Source organism: Penicillium malachiteum, assembly GCF_028827825.1.
Source record: "Penicillium malachiteum strain IBT 17515 chromosome Unknown utg000004l:1.0-4883003.0:1.0-4884900.0, whole genome shotgun sequence".
NCBI lineage: Eukaryota > Fungi > Ascomycota > Eurotiomycetes > Eurotiales > Aspergillaceae > Penicillium > Penicillium malachiteum.
In genome coordinates this window covers 2,702,032-2,726,879 of record NW_026643097.1, presented here as the reverse complement: position 1 = coordinate 2,726,879, position 24,848 = coordinate 2,702,032, and the positions used below count along the sequence as shown (strand labels likewise).

General features: G+C 42.6%; 6 protein-coding genes across 6 annotated transcripts; 5 read left to right on the top strand and 1 right to left on the bottom strand.

Moving 5' to 3' along the window:
- Window positions 1-1,221: 1,221 nt before the first annotated feature.
- gua1 (GMP synthase (glutamine-hydrolyzing)) lies at window positions 1,222-4,306 on the top strand (the record flags this gene model as incomplete). The annotated part of the gene is made up of 19 exons (XM_057092524.1): window positions 1,222-1,266; window positions 1,429-1,452; window positions 1,574-1,697; window positions 1,752-1,784; window positions 1,936-2,240; window positions 2,292-2,364; window positions 2,428-2,456; window positions 2,513-2,900; window positions 2,958-2,989; window positions 3,043-3,119; window positions 3,169-3,212; window positions 3,302-3,330; window positions 3,386-3,400; window positions 3,460-3,471; window positions 3,536-3,577; window positions 3,639-3,812; window positions 3,865-4,017; window positions 4,152-4,210; window positions 4,270-4,306. The coding sequence occupies 19 exons, from the start codon at window positions 1,222-1,224 to the stop codon at window positions 4,304-4,306; spliced, it is 1,695 nt and encodes a 564-aa protein (XP_056943698.1).
- Window positions 4,307-4,763: 457 nt separating this feature from the next.
- N7483_009096 (uncharacterized protein) lies at window positions 4,764-5,759 on the top strand (the record flags this gene model as incomplete). Its single annotated transcript, XM_057092523.1, has 2 exons — window positions 4,764-5,221; window positions 5,288-5,759. The coding sequence occupies 2 exons, from the start codon at window positions 4,764-4,766 to the stop codon at window positions 5,757-5,759; spliced, it is 930 nt and encodes a 309-aa protein (XP_056943697.1).
- A 2,806-nt stretch (window positions 5,760-8,565) lies between these two features.
- On the bottom strand, window positions 8,566-10,114 carry N7483_009095 (uncharacterized protein; the record flags this gene model as incomplete). The annotated part of the gene is made up of 4 exons (XM_057092522.1): window positions 8,566-9,252; window positions 9,310-9,405; window positions 9,470-9,875; window positions 9,936-10,114. The coding sequence occupies 4 exons, from the start codon at window positions 10,112-10,114 to the stop codon at window positions 8,566-8,568; spliced, it is 1,368 nt and encodes a 455-aa protein (XP_056943696.1).
- Window positions 10,115-11,805: 1,691 nt separating this feature from the next.
- On the top strand, window positions 11,806-12,402 carry N7483_009094 (uncharacterized protein; the record flags this gene model as incomplete). The annotated part of the gene is made up of 1 exon (XM_057092521.1): window positions 11,806-12,402. The coding sequence occupies one exon, from the start codon at window positions 11,806-11,808 to the stop codon at window positions 12,400-12,402; it is 597 nt and encodes a 198-aa protein (XP_056943695.1).
- Window positions 12,403-13,345: 943 nt separating this feature from the next.
- Window positions 13,346-14,775, top strand: N7483_009093 (pepsin-like aspartic protease; the record flags this gene model as incomplete). The annotated part of the gene is made up of 5 exons (XM_057092520.1): window positions 13,346-13,849; window positions 13,901-13,959; window positions 14,012-14,327; window positions 14,400-14,409; window positions 14,477-14,775. The coding sequence occupies 5 exons, from the start codon at window positions 13,346-13,348 to the stop codon at window positions 14,773-14,775; spliced, it is 1,188 nt and encodes a 395-aa protein (XP_056943694.1).
- Window positions 14,776-17,142: 2,367 nt separating this feature from the next.
- Window positions 17,143-18,870, top strand: N7483_009092 (uncharacterized protein; the record flags this gene model as incomplete). Its single annotated transcript, XM_057092519.1, has 3 exons — window positions 17,143-17,567; window positions 17,623-17,911; window positions 18,190-18,870. The coding sequence occupies 3 exons, from the start codon at window positions 17,143-17,145 to the stop codon at window positions 18,868-18,870; spliced, it is 1,395 nt and encodes a 464-aa protein (XP_056943693.1).
- Between the last annotated feature and the right edge of the window lie 5,978 nt (window positions 18,871-24,848).

The window sequence follows — 24,848 nt, the reverse complement described above, 5'->3', positions numbered from 1 at the left end:
TCGTGCCCCAACAGCAACGAGCTTGGGCCTCTTCGTGGCGCTGTTGACTAGTAGTCTTTACAAGACGAAGCTAACACAAGCTCAAATCAACAACCTTTGTAGGGTATGATAGTTATCTGTTCAATTCTATCTGTTCAATTCTTCGGCTCAATCAGGCCCCCAGGCGAGATCGAAATTGTAATCCATTTTGATAGAACAGAAGTTCGGGAACTATATACATTTTCAGCCGTGGAGGGCTTTCCGTCCGCTCAGTCGTACCTAAGCCACACGCCGGTCAGTTAGTAGTATGGTGCACCGGTGACCACATGCGAATCCTGCCCAGTGTATATCAAAAGAAAAAAAAGATGCATTGTAAAGCAATAATAACCTTGGAAGGAAGGAACCTTGGAAGGTAGTACCTATGAAGTATGAAGCTGCCCGGGCCCTTCCCAAATAGGTAAGGTGAAAGTTACCGGGCCTATATCAGGATCATGATGGTACACCTTTTTTTGGAATATGTTTTGTAGTTTGAACACATTTTCGAATCTAACATATTTTGATGATTAAATATTTTACATTTTTCTCTTACCTATATGCCTATCCTGAGAGATATATTTTAGCCCTAAAATATATTGCTATTGGATTTAGTAGGGTATGTCTTTTCATATAGTAAGAAATATTTTACATCCATGTATGATATCTACGTGTCAACACCATTTTCAAAATCCCCAATCCTCGTACCTACTTACCTAGGTAGTAGATACTCCGTATAAATGTGGCAATAAGGGTGGCAGAAAAAATGCATAAAATACTCCATAGTGGCAGAATTATTCAATTTGTGATGAGATATACAAACACTGCAAACATTCTGAAAGCGGTAAGAGGGGCTAAGATAGAGGGGTCATTGAATAGTAAAACTTTTTTATATTGCCACCATAAAAACTTACTAGATTATCTCATCTACAATAAAGCTCCCCACCTCATTATTGACAGTCTGGCTATACTAGAAATACATGGCAGACGACAGAGACAAGACCTAGCCGAGTTATCTTTTATCAGGATCATAAGAATAGACTTTATTTCTGTAATGAGTCACAAAATTTTAAAGGCGGTATCTCTTTTGGGAGGCGGTCTCAAAGGCGGTACCATACATGATTTTTTTCCACTTTCAATAGCTTCAACATTTTTTGACTTTGGGAACACTGCCAATTTTCCCGATAATCCGCCAAAACTACGATCATAATGACCTCCAAAATTCAGGACGAAGCGCCCCACAACAGCTTCGATGTACGTACCCTCACCATCCCACCAAGAGTGCGAATGTCGAGCCTGGAAACTCCTCCCCGCTCCCCGCAACCTGCGGTCGATTACCCTTGGATAGGGCGTATAGGCATAATCGAATCGTGGACGCAATAAGAATGCATACGCTGACAATTACCGATCTTCTAGACTATTCTCGTTCTCGACTTTGGCGTATGTACAACTCAACAGCCCCATTTCCCTTCTTTCGACCTGGCTCAGATAACGGACCTTCCTTACCGCTACATGACTCATAAGACTTCTCAAATTGCAAATATTGACTTTGGTTGTTAAGTCTCAAACAAGCCACCTTATTCTGCGTCGTCTCCGTGCCCTCGGTGTCTTCGCTGAGCTGCTTCCATGCACCACCAAGATCGCTGATCTGACATGGAAGCCTAAGGGAATTGTTTTTTCTGGAGGTATGCACAATCTGAACGCAAGATGCTTGTGTTGAGGTCTGATTGAATTATTAGGTCCTTCCTCTGTCTACGATGAGGGCTCACCCCGTAAGCTTACCGCTCCCCGAACGCCATGTTTCCTGTACTCATATCTGTAGATGTTGACCCCGCTGTTTTTGACCTTAATGTCCCTATCCTGTAAGTTTTCTTTCAACCCATCTCCTGAAACTTTGAATCTAGACTGACATGTAAATTATAGTGGTATCTGGTATGGATTCATCCAAAATCGGTCCTGGGATGCGACTAATACTATTCTGCAGTTATGGTTGCCAGGAGATCGCATGGCGCATCGACTCAAAGAATGTTGCACGCGGAGTTGCCCGAGGTTTGCCACGCTTTGAAAAACAATATCAACCCTTTTCTGACCATTTCGTCGCAGAGTACGGCCACGCCGATCTCAAGGTCTCCAAGATCAACAGCCATGTCGACCGCCTCTTCGCTGGTTTGGGCGAGGAAGTTCCCGTCTTCATGTCGCACTTTGACAAGCTAGTCACCCTACCTGCTGTGTGTCACCTTGGCCTAGAATTTCCAGGGCACTGTTATTGACTCGAATAGGGCTTTGTTGTCATTGCTGCCACTAAGAACTCAGAGTTCGCTGGTATCGCTCACGAGGAGAAGCCCATCTTCGGTTTGTCTTCGCCCAAGTTGACCTGATTATCGGCAAGGCGAAATGTTAATGCAATTCTTCTAGGTGTCCAATTCCACCCCGAGCTTGAACACGTTTGTCTTTTCTTCCCAAGGCAATTCACCAAAACCCCTTCTAACATTTGATTTAGACACCCTGCGGAACCGATATCCTGCGCAACTTCAGTGTTGATATCTGTGGAGCCCAAGCAAACTGGAAGATGGGCGACTTCTGCCAGCTTGAGATTGCTCGTATTCGCGAGCTTGTTGGTGACCGTGCCCTCGTCCTTGGTGCTGTTAGCGGTGGTGTCGACAGCACTGTTGGAGCTGCCCTCATGCGCGAGGCTATCGGTGACCGCTTTAAGGCTATCCTTATTGACAATGGTTGTATGCGTCTCAACGAGTGCGATCAGGTCAAGGAGACTCTCGGCAAACACCTTGGCATCAACCTCACAGTTGTTCAAGCTGGTGACCTTTTCTTGAGTCGCCTTGCTGGTGTTACTGATCCCGAGAAGAAGCGAAAGATCATTGGATCCTCTTGTACGTACTTGGAATTGTCCGGGATGGATTGATGGCAGGGTACTGACAACATCACAGTCATTGATTTGTTCGAGCAAGAGGCTATTAGAGTATGTTCGACCTGCTCCCACAGACCATCCAGTCAGCTAACGGAGTCCGCCAGATCGAGAAGGAGGCTGAGAACACACCCAACAGCGGCAAGGTCGAATGGTTCTTGCAGGGAACACTTTACCCCGATGTGTAAGTCACTTTTGAGCTCAATGTAGGATCTGAACTAATACCATGTTAGTATCGAGTCTTTGAGCTTCCGTGGTCCCTCCGCCACTATTAAGAGTAAGCAAATTAATGAAATTTCGCGACCAAACCCCTGCACACGAAATCTTGTTCAGCGGAAAAACAGGCAAAACTGACATTAAAAATAGCCCACCACAACGTTGGCGGTCTCCCTGAGGTAAGCTATATCATCACCCTAAGGAAAAAAAATATGTTTACTAATCAGTATGTAGCGTATGATGAACGGCGTAAGTTCCACTGGCATGATGTAATTTTCTTGACTCTACTAACAACATGGCTCTTTTAGCAAGGTCTCCGTGTAAGTACACTTGCTATTCCTGTAATTCCTTTACAAACGCATCAAAGGCTAACAATTTGCCTAGCTTATTGAGCCCCTTAGACTTCTGTTCAAGGACGAAGTGCGGGTATGTTAAATCCTACCCCAGTTGGTGATTTCTACGTTCAAACATTCTAAATTTTCTACAGGCAATCGGTCGTCAGCTCGGCATCCACGAGTCCCTAGTTAACCGCCACCCCTTCCCCGGACCCGGCATTGCCATTCGTATTCTCGGTGATGTTACCCGGGAGCGAGTCGAGATTGCCCGCCGAGCCGACAACATCTTCATCAGCATGATCAAGGAGGCCGGTCTCTACGACCAAGTAAGTTAGATCATACAGGGAAGAATCATGCATGCTAATCCTTCTTTCCCAGATCTCTCAAGCCTTTGCCGGTCTCGATACCAACCGTAGTGTTGGTGTTTTTGGTGACCAGCGCGTTTGGGGCTATATTATCATCCTCCGTGCTGTCCAAACTAAGGACTTCATGAGCGCTGAGGTTTTCAACTTCGACAACGCTTTCCTCGCGGTAAGTCACGTGCTTCTTATGGCTAGGGCTGCTCTTGAAGCAACTTGGGATACACTATGAACTCGACCGATTCTAACCCCTTCCCAAATGGCTATTAATACTTTATTATTTATTTACTAACCTATGCACTATAGGAGGTTTCTCGCAGAATTTGCAATGAGGTCGAAGGTGTGGCCCGTGTCGTCTATGATTTGTAAGTGGAGGTCTTTGCCTCTATTCCCCTTGATCCCTAAGCTAACACAACTTTTCTAGAACCTCCAAGCCCCCTGGCACTATTGAGCTGGAGTAAGCGTTATAATACACAGATTGTAGACAGATTATAGATTACTTTCAAGCACGACCCAGGACCAAAAATAGGAATCAACATTTATGGCGTTCAGACAGTGCTGGCAAAAAGCATAGAGATGAATCAGTTCAACTTCCTTTGTATATTGTTGTAGTGCAGTACGTGCAAAGTGAGAGTTCGGTGATTCACCTCACGCCGAGGGCCCTTACTTCCATGTTTTTCTTTCACTTGATTCAACTTCATCCGGATGTCCATTCCATATGTTGACGGACTACTTTTCACCACCAACATGCAGAAAATATTGAAGGTACCCAGTATCCAAATTTGACTGATTTTCTTCTTGGATTCTGAATAGTCTACTCATACCAAACCATCTATTCACTTGAAGACTTGAGTCCACTGATCTAATTCTCAAACTCTCGAAATTAAGAGCGGCTCATCGCACTACAGAAGCACTAAAATGGAGTGGCAGAAATTACACACCATCTTCCACCACGAGCTTTTGCATCAGGTGTACTCCCTGGCAAGAGACGATCCTCGTATTCTTCAAAATGAGACTATTAAAATGATCAAGAATGAGAAAACCCAGACCTCTACTGATCAGAAATACGCTGTTGATTTTGGCGTTTACCAGCACTGGACTGCAGAGTCTCCAGACTGGATGAGGCTGTTGGCCAACCTGTACTGGCGCATGTATCGACAGGCAACTGTTTGGGCTCTTTTCTGTCATCTTCTCCACCAAGACATGGTTAGCCTAAACTGCTTGACGCCAAGTATGAACCTCTTACAAGTCTCTGCCCATACCGAGAATGTTACCCGCCTGCTCTGCTGCTTCCCGTTTATCCGGATACTTTTCGAACATCCCTTTACCTTAAACATTCCTTGCCAGACTGCATACTTTTACGCTGATATTGACTGGTATGTCATCCATACCTCTTCACTCAAAATATGACTGAAAAAAATTATTAACACGGACTTACCTAGGCTGGCAACTGTCATTTCTCGTCACGGTGCTAAAATCCCAGACCTCATCGCTGAAATTGAAACCTCCAAGATTATCGGCAACATCGACCAGGGCAGATACTTCCAATGCACGAGTTTGTTCTTCCCAAAAATGAAAATACGTAAGCGCGAGCGAGATAGTGAGAATCGTGACAGCGGATGGGACACGGACGACACCAACGAGATCTTCGGCGTTTGGCTTCCTCATGGCCTGAGCAAACAACCAGATCTATGCCAACTGGAATTGCAACACCTCGTCCAGCGCGCGAACGACGTCATGTCTTACTACAATGACACGGTATGGAACTCAACTGCTGTGTTGATGGTCTCGCTTGGTGGTTTGGAGACAACCGGTGCTCCAGCCGTGGAACTCCTCTCTGGCGAATCCTCACTGCCAGAAACAGATGATGGGAGTACGGAGTATGAGGGCTGTGTCTGGGAGTGCTGGGACTAAGGGGAGTTGGGGAAAGTGGTGGAAAGTAGATGATTTAGCCTTGGAGTTCTTCTTTCACAATTTCCCATATCCAGATCTACTGGGGATGAAGAGGTGGGGTTTATCCACGAGGATAGGCTATTTACTACTAATACCCTTTGACACTAGATGTAGGTATTAGCTAGAGGAAGTCAATCAATCAATGTGATACTAGTAATCGTCAATTCTCCTTTTCAGACATATTTATGTATATGTCACCCGCCATGTTTTGCCCTTGATTTAGAAAGTGATGTAGATAAAGTGCAAAAATAAAGCACTGAGTATGTAGTTGAAACATTGGAACATAAGAACTTGAATTTAGCTCTTTTATAAGCGGGAGCTATGGAGAGCCGCTGCTCTTAGCTGCCTGGCCATAATTTGACTTATTTCCTTAATAGCGACTTTATAACTTTAACAGATCAGAATTCACGTGAAGGATGCTGGGATTTTCTTTGTTCCCAAAAGCTCTAATTATCTGGGTACTTAAAAATCATTATCATGTCCATTATTATATCCTTCGACTTAACCTTCGGAGTCACTCTATTCCCATCTCTTTTCCCTCTCTTCCAAGTTCTTCTTTTCTTCTTTGAGAAATACCTCCTCTTCATCATGGCGATCAAGCTGGAGGACACGTCTATTACCGAAACTCTTAATCGGTTCGGCCATGATCACCTCTCTATTAAGGGGTTGGTTCAGAAAATTGTTGGCATCATTTATTCCCAGAAGAGTACGAATTTGCCCTGCGCTGCTTAACCTCTATGAAACCGGATCAAGCAGCTGAGCTCTAACCTCAATGCAATAACTGAGAACAATCCAGATGTTCTTCAAATTGCCAAAGACAAATACAAATACAAAGAGAGGGTAGAGGGCAATTCATCAGGCGTACTACATGGCGTTTCAATTCTGATGAAATATATGTTCTTGACAACCGGTGGACTGAGGTCTATCAGTAAGAGACAATACAATCAGGATCTTTGACGGGTTGTCTCTAATTCTGTCATGAAGAGATAGCCGCTGGTGCTATTTTGATGAAATTCCTAAATATAAAGAAATGGTCATTCAAACAACTTCATAACGAAGGGGCTGCCATCCGTGGAAAGATAGCACTGACTGAATAGGTAAAATATCGAAGTCTTGAAAAGCGCCTAAGGGATGATCTGCAGTTGGTGAACAGTGCTTGGCTGGTCATCATGAGAACCAGGACCCCTCAGAGGTCATCTTCGGAGAGTGCTATCGCTTTATCTCTTAATCTTGCAACAATCGCTCTCGGAACTGAGGTAATTTTTGAACACACGGGACATCGGCAAGGATATTTGCTAACATTAAAATCAGGCTTCCACTGGCAGAATCCTAAGCTTTCCTGCTCAGGTATCTCCTGTGATTAGCATCAAACCAACTATTAGCTTGGTCTCTCCATATGGTGCATACTCCTTCTAGCAAGTTACAGGATATAGTCAGTATCATTTCTCAGAATATTGAAGATGGTGCTAGAACTCTTATTAGATACCATTTCTGGTTTTTCAATTAAAACTGTTTTATCCTACGAAGATATACTGAAGAACATTCAGGAAGGGATAATAATTATAAGACTACCTTGAAAGATTCTCGAGATAAACATAAAGGCGTTCCAGGGCCACATCCAGTGAAAGAGTACATCAGTGCTTGCCACCCGGCGGCTTGAAGTATATGGACTTGAAGATTGCTGTAAGTTTCGAAAGTACCTTAACAGATCTGATTTTGATCATATTTAGATCCATTGTCATTTCTTCCCTCCCGATGGAGTGGTGAACGTTAGCTTGAATGAGGTATTGAAGATACTTGAATCACTAAGTGCTACCATAATTGATGAAATTTAGTTCTCGAGATTTGATTCAAGTTTTACTCTCGCCAACGATGACAAGTGGAAACCCACTTCCCGTGTCGGCCTTCTAGAAAGTGAGTTTTGAACCTCCTTCGCCCCTGAAGATCTAAGAAAAACCATAGATATGAAAATGTTTCTCGATGCCTACAAGCTAAGCCCAAAAAGATCCCCATACCCTTCAGAATTTCATAGAACACTTCAAGTAAGCCCTCAAAGAGGACTATGAAAAAATGTGGTGTCGATGAATGGCTTAAGTGCGAAAAACTAGGCCCAACAGTATAAACCGTCATGCAAAGATATCCAGAACTCATCAGACTGGCGAGAAAGAGTAGGGAAGCAGATTCCAAACCCCTTCATGATACTGAATGCTATTTCATTTTTGTGCTTTCTTCTGTCAAAACAAGTGCGAACGTGGGCGGTTTTCTGACTGTGGGTGTGTTCCCCTGGATTTTACCCAGCTGAAACCCCAAGATTTGGCAGTCAGCATAAGCCCTCAGGCTTAAGCAAAATCAGTCTGAGCATACTATGAGATTTATCCTACATAATTAAGGAGAATTCATAACTAATAGTCTCTATTCTTAGAGTTTTGGGGCTTTGTTCGTGGGCCGTACATGGGATGACTACAAGTTTATTTCTGCTGTTTTTTCTTACTAGCAGGCGGCACATACCCAGCGAAAAGAAAAGCAGACCTATTATCAGCTCGGATATCCAGCTGCCTGAGCAGAGATACGGAGTATAGACTTAGATGATCTTAGAAGTGCATTTGAATTTCTCTTTTCCTAATATTCAAGTTGAAACCACAAACATTTGAATGGTGATGATCGGTGACCAAGCAACGCATTAGATTATCGGTTCTCTGTAATATTGAATTTATTTGGAAATAAAAAAAAGTAAACACGTATAGTCTCTTTTCTAATCTGAGCAATTTCACTGCTCAATACTTGGTACCGGTTCTTCAACGTTATCATCATTATCTGCAGGATCTCCAATAACTTCACCGCGAGCCATTTTTAATTCCCATCCACGAGGAAACGCAAATAAGTGACCTGGGGCTTTTGAAGAGAGCGTAAGGTCGGCGATTTTCCCATCCACCTCTTTCTGAGGGATCGCTTCTATCAAACGCTTGAAAAGGGTCTTATTCTTTGCAACGCATAACAGACCTCGCTTATTTGGGGAAGTTCCCACAAAAAAGCGATGTCTCATCCATGGCCCACTGAGACGCATCCAACTCATGGGGCGATCACCCCCGATGACAGCAACTTGAATTGTGGTCCATGGGGCCAGGTAATTGCCCTTAGTATCCCGCATATTGACCTCAATTCTATGAATTACAATAAATGAATGGCTAAAAATTCCGTTTAAACGTCCACCTCCGACCACTGTGGCGGTCTGGTGGGCTTTGTTCTCAATCCTTTCCAAGTCGTCCTCATAAATGACCATGACTGCGGCGCCAGTGTCATCTAAGAAGTTCAGCTCTATGCTCGTGTCTTCATCATCCCTGCTTTTTTCCTCTTCATCATCGTTGGTTTTGCCCTCTTCCTCCGATTCCCTTTGAATGTCTTCGCTGTCATCATCCTTTGTGGCTCTAGCGGGGATTCGAAGAGTGAAATCAATCTAAAGACAAAGCACTCAGTTGAATTGGATCAAAAAGTCATATTGTTATCTCTTTACCTCATGTAGACTCTGCGGGTCCTTTGCCTCAATATTAAAGGCTCTGTTATTAGGTGCAACGACAGGAAAAGAACATAAGGAACCCGGACCATGAAGCTAATAGAGTCAGAATGCTCCTACCAATATTTCAAGGGATATATGCTATTTATGGATCACCTACCCCTTCCACCCAAAAGTCTTTGGACCCGCCGCCATGTTTTTTGCAATAGAAATCATAATTTTCCCAGGTGAATTCTTTTGGCTGACCACTAACATTTTTACCCTTCGCCCAATATGTCACTAACCCATCTTGCCATGCTAATTCGTCCGATCTATATGCTTTGATAATTGCATTGATATTTGGAAGTAACTTTCGTTTATCGCCATTATTCTCGAGCTGATTCTTCATCCCTTCGAGATCCTTCAGACGATAAATCACGTATAGATCAAGACCTTTGTTCTCTTGAATTTCCTTATCAATTTCAGCCTTAAATCGCTCATATTTCTTGAGAGTCTTCTCCCACCACTGAGGCATGATCCCGTCTTCGATTCGATTCTTGCACCTTTCGATATTAGCGAGAATGTCACTATTATATTGAGAGTTAGTTATCACAGCTCTGCCATGTTCATGGTGAAAGGGACCTCACTCCTCGTGGATATCATTGTCATCTGAATTCCAGCCCTTCGGAATATGCTCATACTCAGTTATGGGTGGGCCTTCGTGACGCCACCTGGTATACGGCTTGATGCCACATCGCTTGAGTGCAGCTCCATCAGCTTCTGGTTCAGAGTTGACGCGCTTTGTTCCCTGCTTTTGTTGTGGCATGTTGGTTTTGCTGGAATAGATCTTCACAGGATGTCAAATCAAACAATATAGATGAAGGTATTTCAAGAAGCAAACGAAATTGTTAGGAAATAAGTTCTAGTGAGAGAAGAAGCCTTTTAGTATCTGACCTGATCCATATAGTGCCCACTTTCCCATTCATTCATTCAGTAATTACGTTATCCACAACTTGAAACCTTGAGACTACTATCAATAAATGAAATCACTAAAAATATTTCTGGGCTCCTTTGTTTTGAACAGAGACACTAGATTGAGAACGACAGGTTTTTTGAGTCCCAAAAAACCTCTCTGATACCCCCTATAGGCCTTGTTCCTATTTATGTCATTGAAAGCATCCAGTTTCATATGTGTCTGCTCTATCATTAGAGAAAACAAGGGGAGCTCTTTCTAGATACAGTTATCCTATGTTAGATTGGGCTATCAATGTCACTCTCGGAAATTCCCATGTTTAATTTAGAAAATTGAAAGGTGAAGACAGTTAGATAAAGATCTAGTTGTGTTTATTATTTGATTGCGATGTAGATGGTTCAAGTTCAAGTTTTGGTGTCCAGGTGTGAGATTCCGAGTCTTCAGTACTTACAGGGGCATTATGATTAGTACAGGCCAATATTAATTAAGCCACACAATCAATCGTTGTTAATTTACTATTTATATCTACAAAATTAAGGGTTAGAACATCATGAGGTCAAAGAGAATTGAAACATGTCAAGAAAATGCGTAGGTAAAATTTACTCCTATGATCCACACCCTCATAAAAATAATCTTGCCCACCTAGGCACTTGAAATATATGCTGAACTTAGTATATCAAGTGCATGCTCCTCAAATCTAATATACTCATACTAAATTGGAGCGAAGATACTTGTAGTAAAATGCTTTGCGGTCTTCTTACCCCAAAAAGACACGTTCTAAGCCCAACAGAATCAAATGTTACAATGATCATATGGCAGGGAATAAAAACAGAAATAGATTGTATTTTCAGGTCATAGCTATTTACTGAACTAGATATATTCAATCATTCTTCAATTTTCTTTCTGATAATAGATTATAAACCGCTATACATAGGTTTCGTTCCAAGTTTGCTGATATTTAGAGGGGCCTGAACATCACTCTCAACGGTCCCCGTCATTTATGATATTCGTAGTGCCAACATCGTCTAATTTCTTAATAAATAACTTGGTATTCAAGGATTATCCATCTCATATTAATTGTCTAAGCTGTACGAGTGACGTAAATGGTGTAACATTTGAATGGCCCGATCTGAACATGTCTCCGATCTCGTGGAAAAGTCTCCGCATCTTGATTCAAAAGAGTCAGCACTCTTCGCAGCATGTGAAAATATTGTGAAGATATTATCCCCGTCTCATTTTGTTCTTAGAGTCCATGAAATAATACTTTCTGATCATGCAGAGCCTCAACACGGTGGCATCTAAGCCATGGCTCATATATGCCTACCCCTGGCAATCTTATCCCCGGCGACTCATCCTTTATCTCCGCAAAAGGGCGATCCCTTCCTCTCTGCTGACCATTGTTTCAGTCTCTGACGTTCAATCTGGTGACAAAGCCCCTGATAATTTCCCACCAAGACCACCTGGAAGCCTTCCTATCCTCATAATACCATATAGCAATGACATAACGCCAAATGAGCCAATATATCAAGCAATCGATCGCAATTATGGAATTTCTCGATGATATGTGCTGGACTGAGCAACATGGACTCCCAGCAGTTGATGAATATCCCAGTCTACCTCTTCAGTCATTGCAGGCGAACTTCAAAGACCCTCTGAAGGATGATATAAACCCTTTGTTACGGGCCAGATATAATGAGCTTTTGAACCAAGCGAACGGTTTAACTGAGTCCTGGTATCCGATTCGTATCTTTGGATCAGGAGCAGGAATCATTCATTTGCCCGGTGCTGCACATGAAATGTTTAAGTGGCTTCAACGCGGCCTTCTGGGAATCGAACGTTGGATGGAGGAGAATGAGTACCGTCCTGAGGAGGTGAGATGGGGCGGCGAAAAGCAGAGAGATGTCACGATTGCTGAAATTGTCTTGTTTCAATTCTATGAATTCACTAAAGATTGCTACGGTGTTGCCTTGACAGAATCAACAGGCGTTATGATCAAAGATGCTTATGGACGTGACGTGCAAGATACATACTTAAGGTTGAAAGTTTTCTACGAGTCTTTCCTCACTCGTCCCAGTACTAAACGAGATGCTGATATGGGAGAGATCCCACCTCAAAATTTGGTTCAGAATATGACAGATTAGTCACCAGGTGTGTTTTTGCGAGATGTATAGTGGTTATATGTATCTTCTTTGAACGGATGATATTTCCATTTCTATTTTGAAACATTCAGTTCTTTCTGGCTTTTAGATTTGTGTATCATCTCATAGATGATTTTGATCTAAATCTCGAATGTCCTCCATAAAATTTCCACGTCGAATTAATCATTGATTAAATCTATATTTAGTAATCCACCTTGACAGCACTGTTTTCTTTTTCTAACTTGTTCCTATTCACATTTCGCTTGGGAAATATACCGTTCTCAAGCGGAGATGGCCCTTTTTCCTCTTTTCAGTATGGCTTCCCTGGTATTTCCCGTTGCAGTGATGCAAGCGAACCTCGAAACTTGTCATCCCTAACTTTTTGGGGCAGATCAAGACTCCAAGCCTCAAAGGGTTCAACAACCTTGCGACTCGGCCGTCTGAGTAATTTTATTCTGATTTTTTGATCATTTCTTTTCGATTCAAAGGAAGCGACCGGTACAAACTTTGTCAAAATTCTGAAAATATCACCAGCAAAACTTATCTCGGATGCAATTCACCGGTCATGATGCATGGATGAGTGGAGAAGGGCAAAATTTATTCATGTACACGGGGTCTTGGGCACCATCCTCCTCAAGCCCGTCGGCTGCATCAGACGCAGTATCTTACATTTTATTGGCCAAATCCATGTCAATCCTGGAGAGGCTCATACTAATCTGATCCACAGCCCATAGGATATGGGTAAGCTGGGTCTTACTCATCTCATCTAGGAGGGGTTGCAGATAATCAGTGGATACTCTCAGCCGAATAGATTCTAATAAAAGATAAGCCTGCATATGTATTTCGCCATGAAGCAATCAATATTCAAAGCATCTTTCCATCCATACAGCCTTTTCTATCTCATCAATCAGTTTTCTTTTTTTCTCCTTCATTGCAATATTTCATAATGCTTGGCAGCGTTGGTCTTGTGGCTCTCTCCATATTAGCCTTAACAGCCACAGCAGCTCCTCTCGATACAAGGACTTTACAGACTCACAATAATGACTGCCTTTTGTCGATCTCCACTTACAAATCCCCTCACACCATTAGCCTCCGAAAGTGCAGCATAAAGGGCCCCAATACTCGCAGTGCCGGTTACCAGTTCAAGGATCGACATAACACGGCCAATGTGACTTCTTTGCTATCGGGTCAGGAGTATGCCACCTCCATCACGTTCGGAAATCAGACTTTTGAGGTCATCCTGGATACTGGATCTAGCGATACTTGGGTGCCCCAGTCTGCTTTCAAGTGTTACGATCTAGAAACTCACAACCGGACATTGCAGGCAAGCTGCGGGTTTGGGCCGGAACTATATATCCCCAGCAGCACTTTTAAGAAATTTCCTGGCGAGTTGTTTGATATCGGCTACGGTGATGGTGAATTTGGCTACGGATACATGGGCAACGAGAGTGTTACGTTCGCTGGTATCAACATGAGATAAGAGGTTGGAGTCATGACTCAGGCTGCCTGGGAGGGTGACAATATTACACCTGGTCTTGTTGGTCTGGCTTATTCTGCTGAGTACGTATCTTCACCATCCATGCTTTATGTGAGCTTTTCTAACAAAAGCCAGGACGACCGCATACCATATTACCATATCAAAACAGCATCGCTATGACTCTATCTTCACAAATATGTATAAGCACGACTTGGTGGATCCATATTTCAGTCTAGCTATCTCTCGCAATGTATATGGTGACTCCGGTTACTTTACACTTGGTGGCCTACCCCCGATCAAATTCAACCATACCTGGACTATTACCGATATTCTAGTCGCTGATATCAAGGGATATCCAAAGACCTGGGACTTTTACACGATTTACATTGACGATGTGACTGCGAATGACAAGAATCACACCAAAGCTGGAGACAAGCGCAGACAGTATATAGTAAAAGAAATATCTCACTAATCCTCAAGGGCTTCATTTAAAAAACTAAATACTTACTCTTCCCTTCAATAGGTTGACTCTGGTACGACTCTGAACTATTACCCAACTTCGGTCGCCAATTCAGTGAACCATTGCATTTGACCCTCCAGCCAAGAAGAATGCCGATGGCACTTACCGTGTTGCCTGTAATGCCACTCCTCCAACCCACGGTGTTACTATCAACGGCAACACATTCACAATCAACCCACTAGACATGATTCTCCCATACGGCCAAGATTATGATGACAAGGAAATATGTTTTACTGATATTACCGACGGTGGTGACGATGTTCATGAGGACATCTTTATTTTGGGTGACACATTCCTTAAGAATGTTGTCGCTGTCTTCGATGTTGGGGCTGTTAAGATGCGGTTTGCGCCGAATGTGGAGTACAACTCGAATCCATGATACTTACTGAGTATATATTTCAAGTTATAGGTGACATCATGATCTAGATTATGTATATATATTAAAGAGGGGAACCGTGAGACAGTGTATTTGAGATACACGGGTCGATCCAGTTAGACTGAAAGAACAACACCAACCAACAAAGACAATATGTCCGGACTACCCGTAGGGGTCAGATCAGAGATGTGTAGGAGTGTGTATTGTCTTCTAGTATCGAACGCCAATTTTGTACGTACAATAACACAACATAACATAACGTAAGGAATGAACAATACCGAAATATCATACCCGTACAGTATGTGTAGTAGGGGACAGGGCACCCCACTACAATATATATATATATATATATACATACTATGTATAAAGGTCAAACATCTAGATGTCTTGAATCATCCATAATGTTTGAATCCTATGGAGATTATTCGTTTACGAGCTCTGGGACTATTACTAAGTGGATTGGGCGACTTGGCTCGTCACTTAGACCTTCTGTTGGATTGGGACCAGCGGTCTACTGATTCCCCCTGTAGATATCACCAAACATCCACCTTGCTCTCTCATAAGCATCTTCCTCCGACACCTTCACGTCACCGTAGATCACATACACGTACAGCATACATAGATTTTGACCAACTAGTGAGCCTATAATCTAATCTATCTTCACCTCCAAGTCATCATCCTCCACCTCTGATATTATCACATCCTGTTCCGTTTATTCCGCTAGCATCTAGATGGCCTCTGATACATTGCTTACTCTCCTCCAAGGAACATTTGCTCTCTTGAAGCTCATCCATACGAATCCACCCCCTCGATTATTTTCAGACACGCCAAGGCATCGCCAAATCCGCTTAAAATTAATTTCTACCGTTTCAATATGGCGCCGGATCGTCGTAGGATCTGAAAAGATCAGGTCGTCCGCAAAAGAGATTATAATCAGCTAGAGAACTTTGGCGATTGGACCGTTGACAGTGTTTATACAATGGAGCCTTTCTCCGTGCCATAGACTCTCCAGACGCCCTTCAGAATTTCTTCTGTCTTACGTCCTGGAGGTTATATCCCAATTTTTGAATATAAACACGAGCTGGCTACAACAAGTGCCGAAAAAACTGGCTCGGTCAATGGACAAAATCAATCAAATCGCCGTCTGCTCACAAATAGCAATTAGGTCTCTCGCAGCTTTGAGTATTTCGGAAATTGTTGAAAATTCTGGGTTTGTAGATATGATAGTGCAGAATATTATAACCTTGACCATGTTCTTTTTTCCTGGCAATTATTTCATTCTTGGTGACCTTTTTTGGCCTGGAGTGCTTTTTCATCAATAGGGTCATGGGAGTCGAGTCCTAACAAAGCCGTCTAAATTAGCGATATCTGGCTTTTTGGCCTCAAAGCCAGGTTTTTCTAAGGAGATAAAGACCTATTGATCTTATTGTCACATGTTATTGTGGCATTTCCCTCCATTTTTTATGCTTTTCTTTCTCTTTCTCTTGATTTATTGATAGAATCATTCCCATCAGCTGGCTTCCTATCTGATGTTCCAATGCTGCTTGGCATAGATCAAACTACAGTTTTCTACTTGATATGAATAGTTTCCCTTAGTATGCTGGTCTTTCCACCTAAACTTTTTACTATAGTAAACTATCTGATCAGGCCCTGGTTGTAATTCTGCTTGTTTAATCTGAAAATTGTTTTACCTATTAAAGTCACTTTTTTTCTTTTTTCAATTTGGAGGTAAAGTAGGTTTTAAAATTTAATGTATCTTTAGTATCTGGCGACTCTTGTTTAATGGATTATTCTGCAAGGTCTTGCAAGCTGGGTGGCAATATGAGCATTGGGTAGTAGATGAAAGCAAAAGATAAACAGTGGCTATACTATGGCCCTTTGAGAGCCCTTTGAAGCTTATCACTCTCCTTTCGTGATTTCCAATTATAAAATAAATTTTCTCTCTTGGTTTCTGCTCTAGTCGTATCTTCATTTTGACGACCTCATACCCTCACATCTCCTCATCTTAAAACAAATATTCAAAGATTCAAAGATTCCTTTCAACGTTTCTGGGAGGCAACACTTATATCCATGGAAGGTCTGTCTACTCCTTTTAATGTGCACTTGATCATATGTTTCAACTTTTTGACCTCCTTTATCATGCTAAATATCTTCTTTTAGCTTCAAAGACCAAAGACTTAATAGTAGTTCCACAGTCCACTCCATATCTATGCCCCTAGATTTCTAGAATTCCCATTCAAATGTATGCTTTTATATAGGCTGACTCCTAAAGTGACATTCCTCAATCAACATCAAGAGCACTTCTACAAACTGAACCACTTCTTGTTTCTGTTTATTTTTTCTTCGACGACACATACCTGAACCTTCGTCATGTGGTTTGAAACTCGTGAGAAACGGGGAAGTACCGCTACTACAGATAGTAGCGCTAAATCCAAAGCCATATGGTCAGATCAGAGCGAGGCATCCAGTGCTCCAACTACTGCCCCGACTAGTTCCGAGAACCCTGTAAAGATCGAAAAGCGTTACTCGAAACAGGCAAAGTCGAAAAAAGGGAAAACACAAGAGCACGGAGTTAAGAGATTCAAAGCCAGAGAAGAAAAGAAAAAGCGTGACAAAGAGATAATTGGACATCCTGGACCAGCTCCAGGTCACCCCTCAATATCCGATTGTGATGTCGATTACGCTGATCTTGAAACTCGAATCGAGAGATGCCGGTACCGAATTGCGCAAGGTGTCTGCGTTCAAATCAATACACTAAAGCTGGCCGCGTTGGAAAAGAGATTCCAGGAACAACAGTATGACCAGTGAATATTGCAAATGACTTGAGAGACACAGGCTGACCAAAGCTAGAAAAGTTATGGCGCTCGCACCGGGACTCAGCTGGCCCACGATTTGTCGCTTAGAAAGCTTGAAGATCATTGAAGAGGAATTGGAACGTCAAGGAGATCCTTGTAAAGAACTTCTGAATGTCAGAGCAATTATGAATGCTTATCAGTCCCAGCGTCTTGAGGTGAACGGCAACGTCACCTTTTGGTGTAATGGTGAACTTCTTGCGGGTCCTCAGCGCTTTAACTGGGATGACTTTTGGAGATTGAATACCGCGGAAAATAGGAAGGGATCGGGATTCTGGCTTGAGTGTGTAAGTGAGCGTGATCATGAGCTATGATGCCTCCAAGGGCTTTCAAGATTTCCATAGAATGAAAGGACTAAAACTCACCCTTCTTGGATTCATTGATAGATATCTCCCGAGAAACCTGGGCCCATTCCTACAATGTCAGTTCATGTTTCTGATGAACGAAATCAAGTTGGCCAAATATTTGTACGTATTGATATGTATAACCCACTAAGGAAGAAAATGAAATCTACGATCTCAGGCCTTGGAAGTTGAAAATATTTCTGATAACTTATAATATTTAGTTAAACCATACTGTTCGACTTAAGACATCCAACAATTTGCATCAGGCCGATTTCAGACCGGAGGTAGATATGAACTTTTTGGATGATACTGGATCAAGCATAATGATGATCTTCAAGGATGATATGCAAAAGATGCTAGGAGTTTCAGATACTGAGATTTGGCCCTGGGATCATATTCTTGGATATGCTATACACAATGTAGCAAACGGCGCTTCCGTTGTCGTATTGCATATAGCGGTAGAGGTTAATATGGTAGAAAGGGAGCCTGGACAAAAGGCATCACCCAAGTTCATGGGAGAACGTTGGACGACAGCCGCTTGTGGAATTCATAATGAATTCTCGTGGGAACGCGGCATTGGCCAGGATATTCGATTAAATGGTCCCTTCTTGCGAACCGCTCTATATACTGGAACTGCGCCTGAAGTCATTGGCAGCAAAGTAAAGATGTATATAGCCAAGTCTAGGGATGGTCTTCTGGGCAAGCATTCGAGCAACGCATCCGGTGGTGACCAAGCTCTCATGCCCAGTGTTGATATACAGTACTCGGTGGATCCTGATTATTCTCGTCCCTATGGATGGTGGAAGGGAATAGATCCTACAAATGGATTAGAGGAGCCATGTCCCTTTTACCCCCCAATTAGTGGACCTCCTGGGAAAATGCCTTGGGAGCTCAAACCCTGAGATTGAAAGCTCCGCTGCGCCGACTTAAGTCGAATGTGGTAACCACGAGCTCAGTCACGTTGAAAGAGTGTTTTGTCATTGAGGATGTCTAATTTTCAACTCAATCGTTAAGAAACATACGATGCCCCATATTTCTATCTTGCATCAAATCGCCCTTGATTTTCCAGATTTGAGGGTTTCTTTCTTTCCAAGTTGATATGTTTGTTACCTTGTGAGTGTTGATAGATCATACTTTAGTTAGTCTATCTGTTTGATTTGGTCTGCATAATAGACCTCGATCGTGTGATGAATGAGATCAAGTACTTCCTGTTTGATGTTTTTAAGTCTTGCGTTCTGTAATTCAAGGGAACTTGGTTCCTATTTCGGTTAGTACTGTTGATCAAAATGTCACGGGCCGAAGCCCTATGTTGGTCACGGAAGCACGTGACCGACCACACATGTTGACACACGAACATACACGGAAAGCTCCTTTCTTCAAGATTAAGTAAACAGCATGCCGGCCTAGTTAGATTGAATCAAGTCTTGCTACAGCCCTTCACACAAAATTGCTATTCATATATATCACTTTTAAATCTAATAGATAGGTCTCTAGATTTCTCTCTAGTAGCTAAGCTTTAGGCTTTGAGATCATAGTATACTGTTAGTAATCGTATTATAATATAACTAACGTGATTCCCGGTCGGACCGCGCACCCATCGCCATTAGATAAATTCAAATTCAAATATTTTAACCCAACACCGATAAATTCAGGTATAAATACGATTTTTACATACATTGGTCTTATGTCCAACCTCTCGACATCCACTACACCTAGGCTGAGCCCTAGGGGCTGGCTGATTCGGCTGAATAGGTAGTTCAACCTGGGTGTGTGATTCGACCACAGGTGCTTCGACAGGCAAGTCCACCTGCGTAAGTAGCTGTAGGCCTTCTTCAACAGTCAAGCCCTCTTCACAGGGTATCTGCCTAGCTGATCGAGTACGCTTCTGTCGTTTCTTCTCATTCGCTGCACGTAAATTGGCATTTTCTTGTGCTAGTAGCGCAGTGTTATGTAGCGATATACAGTGTCCCTTGATGATTTGATCTAGCATCAATTTCGACGGGCTTGAGGGCTGTTTGATCGCTGTTTTAGAAGACCTTTAAGCATTGAAGCTTGCTTTTGAAGCTGAACCACAGTTCGAGGTGTTTTGGGTGTAAATTGACTAGATCTGCTGCTTGGTCGGCTGCCTGGTGGTGTAGGTGTTCGAAGAGAGATATTTAATTTAGAAAGCACCTTTTCGGCATCAATTGGTACTATATCAGTAGCTAAGAAGCTACTCTGAATATTAGTTGGTTGAAAAGCTTCTTGTCGGGCACGCTGGTAATCAGCTAAGAAATCAAGCTTGTCGATATGGTTATAGCCTGTACGTGTAAGGTCGCTTATAAAACGACCATATGTACGTTTCAACACTGCAAAACAACCAACATCTAGTGGCTGTAATAGATGTGATGAATGTGCAGGCATATAGAGTGGGATAATGTTGTTTTCAGTGCAGATTCGGTCAAATTGGGGTGTAAGATGGCTACCATGGCCATCAAGAATCAATAGCCGAAAACGACCACGGACCCGTGAATTTGTTGATGGGATAAATAGCTTTTCTAGCTATTGTAAACCAATCTTATCAGTGGTCCAGCCATTAGCTGAGACCTCAAATCGCCAATCTTTTGGTAGGTTATCGAACCAGCTTGCAACAGCAACCTTTCCCTTGAAAATCACACATAGTGGTAATGAACAGCCATCTGCGCAGATAGCTTCAATTGCAGCTACCCATTCATGGTTTCCAGGCTGTAAAGTAGATCGCCAACCGTAGTATTCTTTTCTTGTTACAACCTTCTGTGTGGAAATAAGGCCCATCGTAAAGCCTGTCTCATCATAGTTGTAGATATCTTCAGGTTGGATCCCATTCTCATCGATGATATGTTGTGCAGCTGTAAACCAGGCTTTGATTGATTTAGGGCCTTCGTTAAGGGCACATTGGTAGTCATATCGCCTAGAGAAGCATGTCCGAATCTCTTCACGTCGATTTATAAAGGTTGATGGCCAATTCTTGCCGACTGTAGGTGGGGGATGGCTACCGCGTGCAGCTAATAGAATATTGGCCATATCTCGTACAGTAGCTGGCCTAGGCGCAGCTCCACGGGTGTCCATAGAGATAATCCATTCAGTAAGCGAATCCTCTTCCAACTGGGTCAATTTATGGCCATTTAGGCGTATATCGACACAAGATTGTACACCCCGCGCGCGATTGCGTAGTGTGGACTCAGGCACGCTAAATAGCCTGGCTGCCGCACGAAGAGACTTGACTTGGTGCTTTTGAATAGCCTGTAGGGCTAATAAGACCCTGCCCTCTTGGCTGGCCTTTTTTCGGCCGAAATATTGCGCTTTGGTGGTGAGATCTTAGGAGGTAAAAGTGCATGTTTCATTAAGTATAGAATAACAGTAGTTTATATACAATCAAACATAATGACATCAGGTGATGTGCGATCATAACAGTAACATGATGTAAGCAAGGAAAGATATATGGTAATCTTGGGGCGAATATCACATCCTCCCCTACCATCTTGGAATTCGCCTCGAATTCCGCAAAACGAATGTAATCGCGGGCGATGGGGCCCGGACGCGACCGTAAGGTTGTCTATGTAGGCGAAAGCCTATGACATTATGTGAACGGACAAAGGTGTAGGACGTCCGTCTTGTTCATGTCTCGAGGAGAAAAAAAAATAATTCTCTCCATCTCCACAAGTTCTGACACACATCGATAGTAATGTCCCAGGCGAAAGCTTCACAGCGGCCGCCATCATCTGTTCTCGTACAGATCAACACATAATCAGTCTCAGGGGAAGAATTTCGGTTGTTTCATCACAACCCATCAAGTTCTCGTCCAGTCAGGGACTCATGTGATCGTCCCGTCCAGGAAGCATGTCTTCTGCTTAGGTCTGGACCTTCAGGTAATTACCAGAACTTCATCAGCCAGGTGTGGTCAGCGAGGGCTGATCACGGTCATGTCAGGGAGACAGCGCTCAGCGACAGTCGCGGCTCCAAGTGACCCTTCATGTTCGGCAAATATGGATCCAGGTCGATACTGTAGGGCAGGTCTCATCGCGTTGTAGCATGTTATATCTATGCCACACAGGATTGTGTTGTAGCATGTTGTATCTATGCCATATAGGTAATATATCTCTTTAGTAGTATGTCTTTCTTTACCTCTTGTGAGTAGTATATCTCACAGCGCAGTAGCATATCTATCCTTGCTTAATTGAGCTTGGTTGCATACCTCGATTTCCAGGCGGTGCTGTAGGGTAGCAACCTTATTATGTTAGAATCGATATAGATATATATTATCATACTCTGTAAGATACGGGAATCCATCATGTCACATAGGACACAGTAAATATGTGAAAATCCATCATATCTTAAATCAGAGATCCTTCTGATTCAAACACTTCCGTATCTTTAGGCCTATAGACAGAGAAAAACTTTTCCGGGGCTGGCTATAAGATAAACATAGCATAACGATCGTAAACACCATTAATCAGCGGTAAACAGGGTAGTAGGAATATTCTAGGGGGTTTATCAGAATCTATGGTCCAGATCTACTATAGACAGGTAAATATCAGAGATTTTGTTTGTAGTTATTTGTTAGTAAACAGAAAAGATAAGACCAGATCAGGGGGGGTGGTATCTATATAGAAGACAACCTTTCCTGATTAGGAAGGTCTAACCCTATTGTTACGGACCCACTACGGAGGGATCTCCCAGGAGCTACTATGACCCAATCAGTTGGCGGTCGGGCCAAGAACGGACGACCAGCCATAACGGACACACGGCCCAAGGGGGCGCAGGGCTACAGTGGTGCCTGAGGCACCAACAGGAAGCCGGATATGGCCTATGGCTTACCATTGCAACATATACTGGCTATACGGGAAGGACGGTGTATGAGAGGCCACTCCCGGCCCCATGACACGTGACCAAGGATCTATTCCAACAATAGGTCCTGTCCGTTCAGCGGAACGGACCTGACCTGATACAGGAACGGACCTGTCCTGACAGAGGACAGGATGATAGGAAGGACTGGATATATAAGGGACGTTCATTACCATCATGTATTTAGTTCTTCGCGATTATTACTCTATTGTTATTGAGACCTACAGTACAGCAATTCAGATACTTTGATCACAGTCGAACCTTTGAAGACCAACCTCAAACTAGCTTGGGAGCTCACTCGTGATTCCATCACTCGTGACTGACTTGCTAGCGGACACCCTAATCAAGCATTGCCGTGCAAGGATCCCTATAGACTCGAGCCCGTGTAAGGCCCAGCGACGGCGACGGTACAGTTGCAGGATAACGGCTTGCGGTAAGTAACACTTTGGAAGTGCATACTCACGTTGCTTGACAGCCGGTTCGTAACACCTATCTGCTCCCTTAGTCTACTAATTCCAGACCCTTTCTTATATGATTATATATCATCATAGATATATTCGATTCTCTTTAATATTATCTTTTTCAGAATCTTTTTACTAACCTTCTAATAGCTTCTAACCCTAATCTTATATATAAGGCGTGGTATATCGCTACCTATCTGATTCTTTCGGATACTAATATAGTTGTAAAGCATCTTATTCTATTCACCAATCCTCTTCTTACCAATTTCATAACTAATCATAAGAAGAAATTATTACTCCCTACTCCTGTCTGTAATATTAACTAGTATAATCTCTTAAAGGTCTACGCTTTATCTAAATAGTTATAAAAGACTACTATTATCTAGTAATAGGGTTTAGTGGTTTTGACTCTATATACTTATTATTATAATAAGTAAGGTCTTTTTTCCTTCTATATTGTTAGTATTTCTTCTCTTACTACTAAATCTCTCTGCTTTAAGGGTTCTTATACTTATTATATAGCTAATAGTAATAGCAGACGCTACTTATTCTAAGAGGCCCTATCCAAAGATATCCTGGTTCTACTATAATTATTTAATCCTTATTATAATCTCCTTTAGGAAGATTCTTTAGTACCCTTTATGGCTACGCTTTTAGAGTATCTGGCTAGTTATAAGAGGTTATAGTCTTCTATATCTATTAAAGATCTTTATATTTCTTCTGCTCCCTCTTCTACTTATTCTGTTCTTAGAAAATTATATTCTGCTATCTATAGTATAAGTCTCTTAGATCCTTTAGGTTTAGATATCTATAGGTGTCAGCAATTCAGGCAGATTGTGTGCCTGGATTCCTGGGATGAAAAGTGGCCCTTTTTGATCCAAAGGTTATGCTGACTAATTCATCCCGCGATCAAACATTTCCGTTGCGAAATGAATGATATGGTTTTGATCTGATCTATCAGATCAAAGATGATCTTCTCTCGTCCGAGAAGATCCGCAACCCGAGCCCCGTTGTTAGGATCAATGGTTGCAAGATGAGATGAAAGGACTCGATTATTTCGGATTCCGTAGCCCTTTCGTCCCATATCCTGAGACCTTTGGTCTCATGTTTGTTTAGTCTAAAGTTCTATAAACCCTGATCTTACCCCTTAGCTAGTTTAGCATCGAATTCAATCGTTTTTGGATCAGTTGTATCTTTGTTTGATTCTTTCCTTCCATTCCATCCTAAGTTCGGATCCAGCTTGGTCGTATGTCATTCCATCTGATCCGTGTTGTCTGATCTTTTGGTCTTATCTTTACCCTTTCCTCCGAAGGGTTCCCTGTAGCTTGGTGCCCCTGTTCAGCTGACATCCTCTGCGTGACGTCATCACCTTTGGTCCTGTCTTCCCCACGCTGAAAGTTATGAGCCCGGTTACGCTACCAAGCTAGAATTAAGACGAAACGTTTTTTTTTTCCGTCTGATATCCCCCGTTTGATCTGAAAGATCATCTTGTTTTATCCTGTTTTACACCATCTTGTTACCCCTTATTTGTTGTTCCTTAATCTTGTCTTTTCATA